At 49.4% G+C, this 17,200-nt stretch overlaps 5 protein-coding genes across 5 annotated transcripts; 3 read left to right on the plus strand and 2 right to left on the minus strand.

Annotated features, from left to right (window-relative positions):
• Positions 1-1,653: 1,653 nt before the first annotated feature.
• BDQ94DRAFT_42623 (6-phosphogluconate dehydrogenase C-terminal domain-like protein) lies at positions 1,654-3,059 on the plus strand. The gene is made up of 3 exons (XM_026775740.1): positions 1,654-1,896; positions 1,954-2,649; positions 2,713-3,059. The coding sequence occupies exons 1-3, from the start codon at positions 1,781-1,783 to the stop codon at positions 2,855-2,857; spliced, it is 957 nt and encodes a 318-aa protein (XP_026625540.1). The 5' UTR covers positions 1,654-1,780; the 3' UTR covers positions 2,858-3,059.
• Positions 3,060-3,652: 593 nt separating this feature from the next.
• BDQ94DRAFT_42654 (general substrate transporter) lies at positions 3,653-5,772 on the minus strand. The gene is made up of 4 exons (XM_026775741.1): positions 5,497-5,772; positions 5,321-5,428; positions 4,713-5,253; positions 3,653-4,651 (listed from the first exon to the last, which is right to left on the minus strand). The coding sequence occupies exons 1-4, from the start codon at positions 5,588-5,590 to the stop codon at positions 3,811-3,813; spliced, it is 1,584 nt and encodes a 527-aa protein (XP_026625541.1). The 5' UTR covers positions 5,591-5,772; the 3' UTR covers positions 3,653-3,810.
• Positions 5,773-12,132: 6,360 nt separating this feature from the next.
• On the plus strand, positions 12,133-12,502 carry BDQ94DRAFT_145374 (uncharacterized protein). The gene has a single exon (XM_026766631.1). The coding sequence runs from the start codon at positions 12,149-12,151 to the stop codon at positions 12,302-12,304; it is 156 nt and encodes a 51-aa protein (XP_026625542.1). The 5' UTR covers positions 12,133-12,148; the 3' UTR covers positions 12,305-12,502.
• Positions 12,503-13,733: 1,231 nt separating this feature from the next.
• BDQ94DRAFT_145376 (uncharacterized protein) lies at positions 13,734-14,063 on the plus strand. The gene has a single exon (XM_026766632.1). It carries the CDS (start codon positions 13,795-13,797, stop codon positions 14,014-14,016), a length of 222 nt encoding a protein of 73 aa, XP_026625543.1. The 5' UTR covers positions 13,734-13,794; the 3' UTR covers positions 14,017-14,063.
• A 1,051-nt stretch (positions 14,064-15,114) lies between these two features.
• BDQ94DRAFT_179430 (uncharacterized protein) lies at positions 15,115-16,999 on the minus strand (the record flags this gene model as incomplete). Its single annotated transcript, XM_026773377.1, has 2 exons — positions 16,534-16,999; positions 15,115-16,467 (listed from the first exon to the last, which is right to left on the minus strand). The coding sequence occupies exons 1-2, from the start codon at positions 16,945-16,947 to the stop codon at positions 15,115-15,117; spliced, it is 1,767 nt and encodes a 588-aa protein (XP_026625544.1). The 5' UTR covers positions 16,948-16,999.
• Positions 17,000-17,200: the final 201 nt, after the last annotated feature.

Here is a 17,200-nt window from a genome sequence, read left to right on the forward strand (position 1 = left end):
ACTATCTGTGATTGCCTTTGCGTTTGCTAGAGTAACTGATAAGTTGAGACGTCCAGCCTATTGACTCATTTCTGATGGCTTACCATTCGGAGTTCTTAATCTCACGGTAGCATGAGATCCGGAGTCCTACAGCTTGCCACGCGATGCAGGCTGTGGCCTAGCCGCTCATCCACAAGTCAAAAGAGGAAGCTACGACTCCTTGGCTTCATCAGCATGATAAGGAGAGAAGTTTGACAGCCATGTCCTAAGAGGAGGGTCATTGGCAATGTCTGTTGGCCACAGAAACCCCCACCTGCTATCACTAAATGACAGCTTCGATTCCATGTGATGACGAAGACTGAAAAAGGCGGTTTTCCTTAATTACCTCTGCCTTCGCCGTGCTATCTTCCGGCTGAGGCAAAGGCAGAAGCTAACTGGACAAGGAGTTTCTGATTAATAAAGCCAGGCCCGCATCAGACAGCATAACATGGCAAGCGAGTTAGCGTTCATAACACTGCACTAATCCGGCAAGGCAGAAATCACAGGTTTTGCTGCTTAGTTTCTTACTTCTTCATCGTCTCCCTCATCGGTGTTGTGTTGCTTTTCTCAAGACCAAATCTCTTATATCTCGCTTCTCATGACTGAGCTCCGTGTCTTACCTTCTGCTCCTACATGACCATTCAATTATCCCTGTGTTTCTCCTGGTCGGGTCCTTACCAGTCTGTCCTCTTCGTGCTTCCATTCCATTATCGTCCTGTTGTATCCGCTTGCTTATATCATACCACCTACACCGTGTGTCCTTCTTCCGACATTATGCTCACTGACCGTCCTTCTTAAGAGCTAAATTGGCTTCAATGCCAGCCAAGCTACATTGGAAAGGTTGCCGGAGGTGTCTGATAGTGTCTTATGTGTTCTGCGCACTCATTTAACACGTATAGTGGGATCAAGTGTTCAGAACACTGCTACGTGAGCATATGCACGTCAAGGTCATCAGGCTCACAAGCGACATGGCACTTTTCTTGACGAAGTAAAAAGCTCCATTTTATTATTTTCAGTGTTTTTTTGTTCCTTTTATACGCTCCCGGGGCAGTTCCAAAAGGGCAAAGGCTTGCGGATGTCTAAGATAGCCTTTTGACCTTATAAACAACGGCCAGGATTTTGGTTGACATGCAGAAAACATCCGAGGTATTATAAATGATCGAGGTAGGAAATTCCCCATATATCGAGCAAAAAGCACTACATCAGAGTAAGAGGATGTGAATTCATTCTCCTGATAGCTACCCCGAAGATGTTATAAGACAAAATCAGCAGATGCTCTGCCTGCCTACAGTATTTCCTCGGAATATAGGATGGCTAGCCATATTTACGTGAGAACACGCCTCAGTATTATATTGAATGAAGCGATAAGAACAAGAGTCGTTACAACCAAAGATAACACTATCTTCATTCGAAGCATCCCACTCTAAGACTACCATTGCACGACAGCCATGAGACCATTCAATAGCAATCACTCCACGCACCTACAAAGCCCATTCCCAGCCAGTGGAAAAAATCCATTCCATATCCTAATCATCCAACATTGTATGATAGTCAGCATCACTATCTGTCTACCGAGTGGTGATATGAATGGCGTGACTATCCGTGCCACCCCGGCACGGAGGATAAAAGCCCGTGGAGGGACAGGGCTGATGATTAGGGCCCGAATCTAAGCTACCCCTCACGACTATCAGCCATTATCATCATCCTCCTTTCTTATTTCTTTCACCTACCTCTTCGTAAATCTACCACAGTCATTGACACAATGTCTTACCCCCTCGAAGCAATCGGCATCATCTCCATCGGAGAGATGGGTCTGGGCATTGCCCAGCTCCTAATCGCCCACCACTACCGAGTCCTAACCTATGCGGCCGATCGGAGGTATAGTCAATATGCTCAATCCAGATGTCATCGCAGCTAACCACAAATTCATAATAGCGATGCCACTCAGCGCCGAGCATGGGAAGCAGGCATCGAGCTCCGCCCCTCAATGCAAGACCTCGTCGACCAAAGCGACTGCCTCCTCTCCATCGTCCCACCACGGGACGCACTCACAACCGCCCATCGCATCGTGGAAGCATCGTCCGCGCGGCCCGCGGTCCGCGATACCCCGCTATGGGTGATCGATCTGAACGCCGTGTCCCCACAGACAGCGCGCGAGATAGAGTCCGTGATTACTGAAGCGTCAGCATCATCATCGCACCTCCGCTACATCGATGGAGGCATCGTGGGAGGTCCACCCAGGCCATTGCAGCCAACCAACCCGAATGAACCATCCTGGCATTGTCCCAGCTTGATCGTTTCTGGCCCCGAGAAGCTCCCAGACGAGAAGTTATCCCGCACGCTGAACATCAAACATATCTCGGACAAAATCGGCGTAGCGACCGGGTTGAAGATGTGCTTTGCGTCTCTGACGAAGGGGTTTTTCGCGTTGGCTATTCAGTCCTTCACTACGGCCCATTCGCTGGGCGTGCTGCCGCATTTGAAGGACCTGATGGAGGAATATAACCCGGCGACGCTACGTATAGCGGAGAAGGGTGTGGTGGGGATGCCGCCGAAGGCGTATCGGTGGGTCAGGGAGATGAAGGAGATCGGTGATACGATGAGGGATGATGGGGGGTTTGAGAGTGATCTGTACGTGTGCCCCATATATCCCCACTCATGGTGATCATGATGCTAACCTGTGTGTGTTGATAGATTCTACGCCGTGGCCCAAGTGTATCAATCCGTCGCGGACGATCCGATCCTGGGGCAAGAGAAGCCGGATGATCGACAGCGGGGACAGACGGTCGAGGATGTGGTTGAATGTTTGGATAAGAGCCTGAAGGTGAAGAAGGATTGATCCATTCAATCGATGAATTGTATTTCGTTCCCTGTGTTGGATATATGATGGATACCATGTGTTTATTCTCTACCTAAGTACCTCCCAAGCCCCAGCCCCGATGCCGAATTGAGTGGTCCATAAGTGCATGATACTATCCCAGTGGAAGGGAGTCATCTCATTCTGTAACACACCTATTGTCAACCCACCGCCACCACACTACGACACCCACAGGGAATTGACTAACCATTCAGGTCGATCATCTTCCCCGCACTTGCTAACCCGTGCATACTGTGATTCAACCATACTGTGGGTGGATCTTCCAGATCCACTCTGGAGAGGTGACCTGCAGCTCTAAGGTCCGGTCCTTTACCGACTGACTGACTCCAGCGGGATGCTTTGCAGCTGCATGTTCCCACTTGGCCTATCGGTATGGTTCCATTTTTGATCGACAGAGAGAAGTACTTAGGGGAAGGGATAAATCCCAATTTGAAAAATGGCTCGGAGGAGCGACAGACACATGCTGCAAGTGAACTCTCCACTTACCTAATCGGGGTAGGTAGGCTGGCCTGGACATCCCGGTCTGTGGACTGAGGGCCTGAGGCGGAAGGAATACTTTGGAGACATAAATTGTGGTTGCCTTAGGCAACATTGGCATATTGAGGTTGCCTTGAGGAAAGCACTATGGAGCGACTACAAGGTACATGATTGAAAATGGTTTGTCAATGCACAAGTGTTTGAATTCTGTCACGCAAGGATGCCTTATTGGATCCTGTTTTGCACTGGTATCACTAAAACTAAGTAACAGGAAAAACAGACAGGGGGGAATAATAACGATTAGAACTCCCTAGACCGTGGTCTCAGGGAGGCCGGCTATGCTCTAAAATCGCGTAGCAGGTATCAAAAAGCGTGAAAATGCTTCCAACATTTTATATTCATGACCATGCAAAAAAAAAATTTCCATGCTTCACCGTTTACTCCGACTCGCGGGCGCTGTTGGAGCCCGAGACCTCGGCGTGGGTAACCTTCTCCTCGTCGCTGGCACCTCCGAAGCCGTACTCAATGGCCTTCTGCTCGACTTCGTCGTCGGTGAGCTTGGGCAGCTCGTGGGCAGCGCGCACGTAGCTGATGTTCTCAGTGTAACCCTTGGCGAAGATGATATCGATCTCCTCCAGACTGCGGTTGGCGGTCTCAGGGTAGAAGAACCAGATGAAGGGGATGAACAGGCCGTTAAGAACGGCGAAGAACAGGTAGGTACCCCAGCCGATGTGGGAGACCATGACGGGGGTGATCATGACAATCAGGAAGTTGAAGAGCCAGTTGCTGCAGGTCGAGACAGCGTTGGCCTTGGCACGGGTCTTGATGGGGGACAGCTCAGCAGGGTACAACCAGGGCAGAGGCAACCAAGCGGCACCGAAAGCGGCCATGTAAAGGAACAGACCGAAGACAGCACCCTTGGCAGTCTGCTGGTCACCAGGGATCAAACAGGCAAAGGTGATAACCATGGCAATGCACTGAAGGAAAGATCCACCCAGGAAGAGCTTGCGACGACCGATCTTTTCAATGAAGAACCAGGAGAAAGTGGCAAAGATAGCGTAAACAATCATGTTGACACCACCAATGACCAGGGAGAAGTTCTCAGTCTCGTGAAGGGAGTCCTGGAGCAGCACAGGGAGATAGTAGATGACAGCGTTGCAACCACCGAGTTGCTGGAAGATCTGCGAGGAGGAACCGATAACCATACGACGGAAGTGCTGGGAGCGGCCACCAGTGAGAAGGTCACGGTATCCGACATCCTTGCCAGCGGCGTTCGAACTGCACAGAACTGTTAGCATCTGGTGCCACGCGTTATCCAGGTATTTTCCGGCAAACTTACGCTCTAATGGAGTCAATGACCAGCTGCTTCTGGAGCTGGGTCTCGTGGTCATGGATCTCCCAGCCACCCAAGGCAGCAAGCACGTACTCACCCTCCTGGACGCGGTCCTTGGAGATGAGGTAACGGGGAGAGTCGGGAAGGAACCACATGCCGACGATGATGATGAGACCAAAGAAGATCTGGAAGGCAATGGGGAAACGCCACACCAGGTCCTTGTTACCGAAGTGGGCACCATAGTCAATCCAGTAGGCAATCGCAGTTCCGATGGCGATGATACCACCCTCAATACAGATGAGCAGACCACGGTTGCTGGTCTTGGAGCACTCGGCCTGGTAGGTCGGGATAGTCGAGGTGTTCATGCCGTTACCGATACCGGTGATGACACGACCAATGAAGAACTGCAGAAGCGGGATGTGTCCGGCATACGAGGTAACCTGGATGACGACACCGATAATCATGACAATGGCACCCGAGAAGATCATCCATTTACGTCCAGTCTTGTCACCGAAGAAGAGAGCGAACATGGCACCCACAAGACAACCTATGCGACGAAACGCGTTAGAATGAGGAGGCGCGCATTGTAACTCAGGAGGGGCGTTGCAACGAACCTAACTCATAAACGGATGTAACCAAGGCTTGCATGGTTGAATTGTTCTTGGTCGCGGTAAAGAGGTCTTCGAAAGCGGTATCGCTGATAATACCGGACATGACACCCTCTGGACGTTCAAATTAGCATGTGATTCCGATTATGACTAGATCGGGGATAGCGGCGAGGGAGGCTCACGATCATAACCGAACAGCAAGAAACCCATCGTCGCAATCGTCGAGACGGCCAGGGACAGTTTCCTGCCCGACAGGCCAGCGTAGGTCGGCGCCATTGTGAAAAGATGCTATACCGAGACGGTAGGCTGAAATAGAAAAGAGTATTGTTGATATATAAGATGACCAATGGATGAGGACAATGGTCAATGAATCTGGGGAGCGATCGAACACTTAAGTTGACTCGCTCACTTCTCTCCAAGAAAAGGGACTCCTGTCGCGTTGCTCCTTTTGTTGTTGTCTTGGTCGAAAGGAGGAGGAGTTGTGATGTGACACAAGAGAGAAAAATAAAAAACAAGACTGGAGCCAACGCGGAGAAGACGGGGGGAAGAAGGGGGGTTATCTACTTTCTCGAAGAACGACAGGCCTGTCGGTTGTGGCAAGCATGCATGTTGGCCGACAATCTCTTATCCCCCGAACTGAACTAACTGGAGAGGAGGAGGAGAAGGAGGAGGAGGGAGAGCTCCACTAAGCTACGCAGACCCATAGTGAGCCGTACCATTGTTTGTTTTGTGGAGCAGGGGACCGGATGCATCAATAACGCTGGGTTAAGCATCTTTTTTGGCGCAGTCCCGTGGCCCACTTGTGGATGCGCTGGAAATGCAGTGAGCAATGACATCACGCAGCCCGGTCTTGGTGCCTTTTCCCCCTTGGGTAATCTAAATGGGAAATTAATAAGAAAAAAAAATGAAAGGATAAAGAAAAAAAAATTCAATATTCTATTTTATTGATTAAACCAGCGGAAAAAGAAAAGAATAATTCAAAGCATTTAACAATTCGGAAAAAAGGTTCGAACACAGCGAAAAAAGGGGGAACCATACATACTGGTCTCATTCATCCACGGATTGTACACAGATAGCCTAACATTCGGGTCGGCCCCTGTATTTTATTATTGGCCATTCAGCCCTTTCAGTACTAACAAAGTACAGCACAGGTCAGAATCTCCCTACGTCTATCTACTTACTAACCTACAGGTTTGGCGAGTAATCTTTTTCCACTCTATCCAGCATCCATCCATCCCTTCTGGGCTGATTGATGGCTTCACACCATCTCCTCCACCACCATCCACTACGACTCCATACCACCACCACCATCACCATCATCATCATCATCGTCATCATCATCATCAACCATTACCACCCAACCCGAGGGCACCGTGCGGCTCCACTTTTCATGATCCTGCCCTGAAAAAGCCGCCAGCCTATGAGACCGGACGTGCGCGCACGCCCTGGCCAATCGTTGCCGCGCCCGTCCATCGTTGCGGGAACCTGAACCCAAACGTGGAGCTGACCGCGCAGGGCTGACCTGCCTATTTGGTCGTCCTCTCTGTCCCAAGGCAGCAACTTAAGCGAGGGAGGAAAAGGCATCGCCAAAATCCCACGGGGAACTTCGCCTAACTCGTTAGTTAAGCTTGACTGGCTGTTGGCTGAATAATCTTCGCCCATCGTATGTGTAGTTACTAGTAGGCAGGCTGAATGCGGGCGCCATTGTGCGTTCAGCATTTCAGCCGCCAAATGTCCACACATCTTTTAACCGCATCCCCCGTGATCAAGGGTGACTCAGACGGGGCCGTTCACCACCTTTGTTTTGTGCAGCATGAAACCGCAGCATATTTCCATACCGTAGCGAACTTACCTCCCCTACTACCACTTCTGCCGTCCCGAATCCTCGCGTCACGAAAAGCAGACGGCTTGAATGCAACGAGGTTCGGCCGTCGTTCGGGAAGCTGTTTCCGTTGAGGTTTCCCGACCGCGCCTAGCGTCCTTCATCCTGCAAGGCGAGACACATCCTGCGCCAATGGAAACATGAAGTTAATAATGATATCTACAACGATATGAATAAGCTCTGGCCCGAAGAGGTTTAACGTGGAGGGGACTGGTAGGGTAATGGCTCCTCCTTCATGGTGCTTTGGGAGGGAGGCTTTGCATGGTGATTCGGCGCCATCCTCCACCGTCGGCTGGGATGCTCCACCCCGCACCGTCTCTGGCCGCGACGGTGTCTCCAGCTCCCCAATTTTTTCCTCTCTTTTCCCCCACCTCCTACTAGTCTATACTATGGGCTAATATCACCCTCTCTCCGCGTCTCCATCTCCATCTCCATCATCTCTCTGTTTTTGGCCCGAATGGAACTAGCGTCCCGAGGGTGTGAGAAGGATGTAACCGCTGCAGTTTTATTTTCCTACTTTTTGATTTGCCCTTTTCGTCAAGTGATCTCTCACTCCTCCTTCCATTTCCGATTGTCAGCGACATCTGCCAATTGCTAGCATTCCACGGCTGATCCAATGATTCTCGAATTTGCATCTCCACCGAATGCCGGAAAAAGACTTAGATCAAACTGTCCGCTGGCCCGTCCTAACACCTTCCCTCCGACAACACGCGCAGAGCAATATGATTAGCCGTGGCTCACTGCATGAAAAAAAAATCGATCCATCCTTCGTTTATCCCCATGAGACAAGCCAAGAGCAGGCAGCGGAATTTCACAGCTACAGATGTAGTAAGTAATATTACTATTATCTCTCCTAACAGACAGACATCCTGCAAGGTGAGCTGCGAGCCTGCGACATAGTCGCACCTCATGGTCTCCACCGGTGCTAATTGGATCTAAGATATCACACTGCCCAATTTTCTCTCTGCCAATAATGCAAACTCTGACACTTGACAGTCCTGTAGACCCGTAAGGAGATTATGCGCCCGGATCTGCCATCGTCTTTCCTTCCCATGGTCGCGCAGCTGAACGTGCCTGTCAGAGATCTCGTAGCGAATCCTTTCCTCCCCTCCCATCCCCATCATTGCCCCCCTCCTCCTCCTCCCCGGAAAACCCTGCGTGAAGTCCCCCATTTTTTGCCGGGCCAACTACGTCAATGGCGTTCCGGTATACCCGCACTGACCGCGAAAACTCGGCGCCAAGGCGACAAGCCAGAGAAGAATTACCGAAGCTCATCGTATTTGGCCTTGGTATAGGAACAAGAGTCGACCAAGAATCGACAAGTCTTTCTCGGCAAAAAACGGGGTGGGGGCTGGCGCAAAGGAAAAAAAGCATGTGGGGGGACAGAGAGAGGCGGACCCAATTTTTTGAGGAGATCGAGTGGATGCGGTCGGGGGGGCTAAAACATCGCGCGCCGACCGAAAATCGTCATCTTCCCTCGGCCCTCAGCCCTTCCATTGGCTCCCCTCCCAATTTGGTTGACTGTTCCTGTGTCGGAACCAATCCCAAGATTGGCTCATTCGAGGGTAACACAATCTGACTTTTTCTGGGTCCCCCCCCTCTTCCTCCTCTCTCCAGAAAGGAAAAAAGTAGGTCTCCATCACGCACATGGCCCCATTCCCTCTGGCGCTTCGTAGGGGAAATTAATTTCACCGACCAAGAGACAGACTGCATGAATCTAGCTATCTAGACTAAAGTCTAGCCTAGAGAGACACATGTATGTGTCTCGCCGACTCGCGCTTTTTTTTCCGGAACACGGCGGATTCCCGGATAGCGAATAATCGGCGCGGAATAGACACCCAAGGGTCCACCTAAGCAGTCAACCTGCGTGGAAGCTGTTGCTCGGGTCGAATAACGACGATGATAATTTTCCTTGTGCCGGCGCGAACAGACCAACCGGGTAAAAGAAACGACCTGGAAAAGTAAGTAACACCACTCAGGAGTTGGGTTGGTAGCCGACTAAGCGACCGGCACATGCTGTTGCTGATAGTTCATGATGGTGATGATGAGGATAATGACGCTGCATCATCATGCGGTTGGTCTCTTTGTCCGAGCGTATCTGCTGCCTAAACGGCCGCGACGAATGCTTTCCAGGATGCACTAACAAAATGATTTCTGCGGGCTAAACCGCCCATGATGATGACGTCGAAGCGACTGTCAATGCCGTATCAGCTGTCTACCTATTGTGGGAAAAAAGAGCTCTAGCATTAGTTGCAGGCATCACCGCCGTAGTGCCTACCTCCAAGTGGACGGGAAAACACGAGGATTTCTCGGGTTGGTTGGTTCATGCCCATCTCCCCGAGTGGGTGCATTTTTCGCAGTCTACGCACAAGCATACAACGAACGGAAAGTCGCCGTTCATTTCTGGGCAAATATTTTTCCTGGATAATCCTCGGTTTCTAGCCGACCACGTTTCTTTGCTTTTTTTTACCCTTTTCCTTTGTGGGAAATTGGAAAAAGATTAAATCAGGCTGAAAACATCTCGACGCGGACGGCCCGATTGTTGAGACCGGATGGGTTGATAGTCGGCCTTGGCTCTCTCAACGCAAGTCGGGAAGTTCGACGGAAACCTTGACGCTTCAGGAAGATGGCCCGCCCGACGGTGCGGAAAGGGAAAATATGTTGCTTTAGGTTGGTTTGTGTTGCGAAACAACCGTTCCCGCCATTCACCGTATCACGTAAGAAGTCATTCGTCTGGTCTGAGAAAGGTCGGCCTGTGGTTATTGGAGGGGCGCAAGTGGACATCGGCAAAAGGTTCGAGTCGTTGACTGAATTTTCGATTAAGTAACAGGTGATTAGAGTGAGAGTAGAGTTTTCTTCTCTCCTTCACCCAGAACCAAGTACACACACCGAAGGGCTTGTCTTGAGATGTTTGCTGTTGTCGCCGGTGCAGCCTTGTACCTGTTAGTCATCAATCATCCGTTGTAGTGAGCCGAGCTTGGCACTGTTGCGACACAGACAAAGTTGTGTGTGCGACCCATCTGACGAAGCAGCCAACTGTAGACAAAGGAAAGACATAATCGCAGCCAAAATCAGGAGGGCAACCCCCCAAGGATTTATACTGTGCTCTAGCTCCCAGCTTCAGTCAGAAAAAAAAGGGGGAATCGGGAGGCCGATGCTTCTTATACACAACAGCGGACTCGGCACCGGCGTGCCGAGTGTGAAAAAAAAGGCCATCTCGGTCTGGATGCCGGAGGTCTCGGAGGGTCGAGTCACGAGGACAGCCACACGGAGAGAACTAGATAGAAAGGATGGAAGCGAAGAGGAGACTTGATTGCCAATAATAGCTATTCCGGGGGGGGTTCTAACTGCGTCTGGCTTCACCTGGGATCAAAACAGGGCATGGGCGCAGGGACGCGCGATCCCGTTGTTGTTGTAGTATTAGAGCGCGAAAAGGTACGAATGACAGCTACTACGGTTCTAGAACGCCCTCCGAGCTTTAGAGCTGGTAGATAGGCAAGCGTCAAGCCAGGAAGAGCCTAGGCGATTGACTGGCGTGGGCAGGTCAGTGGTGTGACTTGGTATGTATGTGTTGTGCGTACACAGTACTTTATTTTGTTTATTGTCCACTGATGATAGGATATCTGCTGTGAAGTGGCTTGTAGTTAGTTAGAACTCTGAGCCACTGACAACGTTGTCTGGACACACGAGAGGCACGGCTTTCTCATTTGCTGAACCACCCACGTGTAGACGTTGATTGGAACCACCTCGATGCTGGTTACATAACCCTGCACTACTGCTACATAACTAAACTAATCCAATTCATCCGACGTTGCTGTTTAGAACATGAATCCTCTGCAAAATTCGTCGTTTGTTTGCAATGACTCGGCATTGTTTCTCTGATTAAACGAAATAAAAGAAAAAATAGAAAGAGTCGCACGGAAAAAAAAAAAAAAAAAAAAGAAAGAAAGAAAAAAAAAAAAAAAAAAAAGAAAAAAAAAAAAAAAAAAGAAAAAAAAAAAGAAAAGAGGTGCTTCAAAACGCAATCTATAATTAACAATAATATGATAAGTATTTATTTACATATTCCTGTCTCGCACTCATCTTCCAGTGCATTCCTGGACTGTTCGAAGACCCGATCGGTGGGTGACACTGCATTCATCCGGGAGAGCTGAATGCATGCAGACACGGACGGGTAGTAGTACTTACTATGGATCTTCACACCACCATTGGCATCCACCCTAAATTATTGCAGGGCTCACCCGATGTCTTGTGTTACCTCCCACCCGTCTCTCTCCTTGCTTGGGGATAATAAGCGACCTCAGTTCGACCAATCTCGGGGGTTGGATATACGTATCAGAGATTCAGCAGGATGTGTAGTTGCCTCAAGAACCTATCCTTCGCAAGGAGTTCAAAAACAACCCATTATTCCGCGGGGCCTGTCCCTTCCTCTCTCCCCCCCTTGAAGGGTTCCGGAAGGAATGCCAGCTACTAGAATCACGCCACAAGACAGCATTCCAGCCAGCCACAGTATTCCATAGATGGATTTTCGCTGTCTCCAGTAAGTCATAAATAACTTAATTATTGGTATGCCGCTCTCCTGTCGAACCTTATCTGAGATTCGCCCGGCTGGTCGGGTCCGTTCTGTGCTCCTTGCTTGGGTGGTACTGAGATTTAGTGCTGCTAGAAACGGAATATATTTCTTTTGTCGGTAGATACTAGTATAGTAATAATAGAGATAGTTACAACGGAATTAAATGTAACTATCTATAGATTGTCCTAGCGCTTAACTTTTTCTGAGACTATCTGGCCAGTAGAGTACTACTTACCCATTGCCTGTCAGTTCAGGGGCAAGTATCAAACTTATCTATCTCCTCGGGACCAGTCAACTAGTGTGGCGTGGGGAGAGGAAAAAGCAAAGCACGTTTGTCCTCAACATTTCGTATTCAGCCCGATTCATTGCGATCCGCTTAATGCATTCTAGGCAATGTAGGCAGCCGGTCGTGACATTGTATTTGCTGATCATTCGAGCCACTGCACCCCTGGTGAGATGGTTGGGTCTGGCCGGACTCGGTGCTATGTTTGCATCGTTCGGCAGTTATGTGGCTTATGAGAATTCAGCTGGCTAGTGCATATGTAAATACTAGTAGTACTTTTGATGGGATATGCTGTCGGCCGATAGCAGGGTCTGGGCATTAGCAGAATGAAATGATAGTAATTGAAACATCCAAGGGACTATTGAATCACAGGGGTAGCATTGTACATAGTGGAAGTTGTTGGTGAAGATATACTACTAGTAGGAGTAAATATATACCCCTAGTATACGCGAATGCTGATCACTCGGTACTACGGAGTACTATTGTAGGAATGCAATAGTACTACTATTAGTACCAGGGACGCAGTTCGATTCAAAAATGTCTATTACTTCAGTTCAATTATAATCGATGAGAATGGAACTGTGCTTATTTCGCCCTTGGTCCTATTCAGACGATCCCATCGCGTGTTTCACGTGTCAGTTGCGATCGTCCTGCTGCAAGCTTACCTGCAGACTCGCTACTACTTCGTATCGACGAATTCTGGGAACTCTAACATTTTTCCACGACAGCAAAGTTCAACCACAGCTGCGCGAAAATATCCACACACAAACCGAGCAGGTGCTGAGAATGAATTGTCCCTGGGATATTTGTCGGGATGCCGAACACCGCACTGACAGAAAACTCCAGCGCCTCAGGCACCGACCACGCAGGTCCCCCCAGCTCATGTCGCAACTGTCACAAAAAGCGCCCGTCCATCGCCCACGCTTGTAGCGCCCGACGATCGTCGCTCACGCAGGGAAAAGCTACCATCCAACACGCGTCTCAATCCTTGCGAATAAGAGACTCAAACAAATGCCTCAAACCCCATGGCACAGGCACAAAATGACGTCGACAAGGCACGGACCTGCTGGGATAACCTGAAACTACGACTACTGTACGGCTGACGGAGCGAAAGCCTTGACCCCTGGGGTATCTTTGAAATCCCTGCCAGCCTCGCCCTACTCGAACCACCGTCGCATCCATCGGCAGACTTACCTCATGAACATCTCTCAGAAGCGACACTGTCATCTGATTAAGACTCGGGAAACGGTCCAAATTGATTCGATATTACTACAAACAACGGTCTATCTTCAAAGGAAGTATTCCCTGGTTCATCGCCGCAATCCTTCCGAGGTCCAAACTCTGACTGACGCACCTGAGTTCGCCCCGTAGTGCAGCAGGCTAACTTGCCGAGAACGGGTCTGGCAAAAAAGCACCTAGCAGCGCGAAATTAACACGACCTCGTTTTTGTCCACGCGAGAGTGCGATCATCCCTGATCCAATAAGCGTGGCCCGTCCATGGGTCTCGGTGTGACTCCAATTACCCCCACAGCCGCGTCAACCCGAAACCCGGAGAAGACCGCATGAGTTGGTCGGGCGGCGCATGTGGCACTTCTTTTTCCACCTTTGGGGGCCGGGGCAGAAATGGGTCCCTCCCCCCCTCGTCTCCAGGCTCCATGTTTGCCCCGGTGCTTATTCATTCCTTACTATGTCCAGGGAACCAGGGCTGAATTGCTCCAGTATCATCTGACCAGGGGGTCACAATGGCTCACACCCGGTTTATTATCACCTCAAAAGAAGAAATTTTTTCCCTTCCGGATGGTCGTCCAATCAAACGTCAGGATAAAGTCTTTTCCATTCTACTACTACACCGTACATTTCGGCCTCCGTCTTTTGATGCCGAAAAAGCAAATCCTGGACATACGAGGCAAGACATCGTTCGATTCATGAACATTGTTATGGTACCCGACCGACCCAAAGAATGAAAAGGCGGGTTTTCACACGCACATGTGGACTCGTCGTTGCAGCAAGCCTAATGGCCAAGGCCCCATAACTAGCCAAGCCCCATAGCCAAGTTGAATTCGCTCGAATGCGGATTGGAGGAAGACGCTTCCGCCTCACACCCTATATTACCCGTGATAATGGCAAGTTTGAGGGGAACTGAGACATGTAGAAGCCAATTCAGCGGCACTCGAAGGAGCAGAGCTTTCGCCACACCGCTATCGTAGATTCAGCTGCCTAACGTGGCTAGTGTCATTTTGCCATCGTTACAGCCTCGGCTTCGTGCGACGGGAAATGAATCCCGGGGTTCACGCGAGTGTCGTGACACAAGTCGTAACTATGTTGAGAAGGAGGTGGCCGGGCGGTGTAGTGGTAACTACCCTGGATGACACTTCTACGAGCATCCAATAAAGAGATCTCTCTAGTTTATGCCAAAGTACAAAATGTAGTAGATTTGATTCCTGCAGCTATTGTAATTATAGTAGATGAGGATTTTATTAACTAGATATATATCCAGTGCTGAGGAAAAAAATATATTTAATATATATTCAGAGAATTTATAAAATATAGTTCTTATTCCTATCACTTTGCTGTTTCTGTACTGAGTATAATAAGATCTTTTGTAGATTTTTATCTTCATAAGATTTTTTTTTACAGCTTTTTAGAAATATATATATATATAAAGAAGGTTGATAACTTCCGGGTGGTAATGCACGAAGGCTAGATAACTGGGATATAGTATAAAAGATAGAATTATATTTATTATTTAGAATCTATAGAAACATGTACCGCCTGTATCTAAATAGATAGAAAATTGCTAGCGTGTATTAGAGAAGAGAAATCTTCTACTGGCTATCAAGTAACTTGGCTAGAGTATCCTGGCTGTGCTGAATCCAAGTATAATTACACATGCACGCACGCACGCACGCATGTTGAGAAGGCATTCGATATACTGTCGAACTAGCATAATCTTTTCATTTGGGGGTATAGGACACGTATGTATGAAGAGCTGTCACTGCTCATCAGCGTAGTGCCCAAGAAATTCTGCTTCTTGATCCATATGCAAAGAGTGGTACAGTGAACTATATGACACGAAGACCCTCGAAATATACTAGATCCTCGACCAGAGGAGACACGACAGTATCAAACACCCGTTCCTCGAATTGTCCATCACCAAAGCATGAGCCCACCCCGGACCAGAAGAGGCATGTACGGACAACCTCAGCGTATGCTGCACCACTATGCCATTGCACCTCCTTGATCAGTCGACATGCCGTGTTGAATTTGGTTGTTTGTGGGTTTCCGTTTCCATCCTCGGTGATCCATAGCGCACCGATCGTTTCTCCGACCGACAGTTCAATCAGAGTCAAAGCTAGTGGGAAGAGGATATCGTTCTGCACATGAGGGCAAGATGGAGCATTCTCCCCAGTGATGCCCGCGGGTTGGCCCGAGAGTGGCCATGATAAATATAGGTTATCCAAAAGCGCAGTGCGGCCGTCCTTGTCCACAGCCAACCGCACGTCGGAACTCTCCCAGGATGGCTTAAGCCAGTTTCCATAGTACTGAATTAGCCCGCAGGCGAGACCTGCCGCAATGTGCAGCCGCTCTCGGCGGCTTGTTGTAGAAAGAATCTCACGGACGGAATATTGAGGCATCCTTTGGTGCGAACTCTTGACAGCATGCACGGTGTACCGAACATTGCCATCAGTAGTACCATGGGATATGAATCCGATGGTTTTGTGGTGGTCAGTACACGTTTCCATGCGTAGGACTGAGCAGAAATCTAGGATGGGACCTGCCATGCTTTTGTCAATGGCAGAATCTGTTCCTATGTTCTCCAGCATAGAACCGGTTGAGCTTGAGCTGGAGGTCTTTATGTTGACTACTGTATCAACCTTAAAGTGGACCCCTTTCTTCTTCTCCTTCTTCTTCATAGTTTCAAGTGGCTGCTCCCTCCTTTTCATATTTCCGGTTCGCTCGGTGATGGCGAGATGGGCCATTGTGATACCCTCTTCCGAAGGTTCGAATTCCACTTCTTTCCAGCTCCAAATCGTAGAGCCCTGTGTCAATGTGTTGGAGAAGAGAACACGAAATTTAGACTCATTCTCATTATCGTTCAAGCCGTGATTTGTCCCGACAGGATTGCATTGGAACTGAAGGTAGACACAGTGGTGCTCCCTACAGCGACACTTCCAGTATTCCCCTTGCAAAATTGCCCTGAAGAGACCCTCTGCATATTTCCTTGCCCTTTGATATCGTTGGAGGAGGGTATTATTCCACCCACCCCGTTTCCTTCGGGTCTGGGTAGCCCCGCGGTGCGCGGACTGATCTATCAATATTTTCAGGATGTCGTTGACAGAGGTGAGCTTCTGCAGCAAGTCATCCAAGACTGCCTTTGATAAGATCGCCCGAAATCGGTGTTCGCCAGGCTCCTTCTACCACATGCAGTGCGTCAGACAGAGACAATGCGCTACATAATACCAGGGCTTTACACAACTCACCGGCGAAGGGTTGGTCAGGTCCATATCCAACTTTTCGGCGAGGCTCTCCAACAAGCTGTACACCCTCGTCATGTTCCCAATAAAAAACTCGTAGTGGCCCCCCAGTTTTGCCTGAAGCCGATTCCGCAAGCCCTGGTCCGCCCACGGGTCATTCCCGACGGTCTGGCCAGGGGGATGGCTGATAAGGTCGGAGAGTCGATCCTCGTCGTCAACGACATCATCTAGCACCTGCTCGAGGTAATTCACAAATATTGCGTGCTGTGTTCCGATGTCCAGCACATAGTTGGCGAGATGCCGGCGAAACCTCCGGAATACCTTGATCTTCTCGATGCCGAGAACGTAATTGTCGAGCTGGTTGATGACAAAAGGAAGTACTGCCAGCGCAATCCCCGTTGCTTCGACGCCTGTAACCATCTTCGAAATTTCGTCCTTCTGTTATTACAATGCACAAAGCTGGATACGCATCATGCCTACAGAAAAAGGGAAGGAGAAAGCCAAAGCCCGCTTAGAGAGCTGCAGAACGTTGAGCAGCCTTGTCTGGTCACAGAACCCCGCACTTGGAACCCCCACTCCTCGAGTCTCACTCAGATTGACACATATCTGACTTGGTCACGCACATTTCCATCGATGTAATAGTAAAAATCTTCCATATTGTCTTCAAAGTTGT

Source organism: Aspergillus welwitschiae (genome assembly GCF_003344945.1).
Source record: "Aspergillus welwitschiae strain CBS 139.54b unplaced genomic scaffold BDQ94scaffold_19, whole genome shotgun sequence".
Lineage (NCBI taxonomy): Eukaryota > Fungi > Ascomycota > Eurotiomycetes > Eurotiales > Aspergillaceae > Aspergillus > Aspergillus welwitschiae.

What these genes read in the sequence shown, in the direction of transcription:
- BDQ94DRAFT_42623 (XM_026775740.1), top strand. Translation starts at nt 1,781, where the DNA reads ATGTCTTACCCCCTCGAAGCAATCGGCATCATCTCCATCGGAGAGATG. An exon ending in ACCTATGCGGCCGATCGGAG is followed by an intron (nt 1,897 to 1,953) that starts GTATAGTCAATA and finishes AATTCATAATAG; the next exon opens with CGATGCCACTCAGCGCCGAG. An exon ending in GGGGGGTTTGAGAGTGATCT is followed by an intron (nt 2,650 to 2,712) that starts GTACGTGTGCCC and finishes GTGTGTTGATAG; the next exon opens with ATTCTACGCCGTGGCCCAAG.
- BDQ94DRAFT_145374 (XM_026766631.1), top strand. Translation starts at nt 12,149, where the DNA reads ATGCATTCTAGGCAATGTAGGCAGCCGGTCGTGACATTGTATTTGCTG.
- BDQ94DRAFT_42654 (XM_026775741.1), bottom strand. Translation starts at nt 5,590, where the DNA reads ATGGCGCCGACCTACGCTGGCCTGTCGGGCAGGAAACTGTCCCTGGCC. An exon ending in CTTGCTGTTCGGTTATGATC is followed by an intron (nt 5,429 to 5,496) that starts GTGAGCCTCCCT and finishes TTGAACGTCCAG; the next exon opens with AGGGTGTCATGTCCGGTATT. An exon ending in GTCATTGACTCCATTAGAGC is followed by an intron (nt 4,652 to 4,712) that starts GTAAGTTTGCCG and finishes AGTTCTGTGCAG; the next exon opens with TTCGAACGCCGCTGGCAAGG.
- BDQ94DRAFT_145376 (XM_026766632.1), top strand. Translation starts at nt 13,795, where the DNA reads ATGGCTCACACCCGGTTTATTATCACCTCAAAAGAAGAAATTTTTTCC.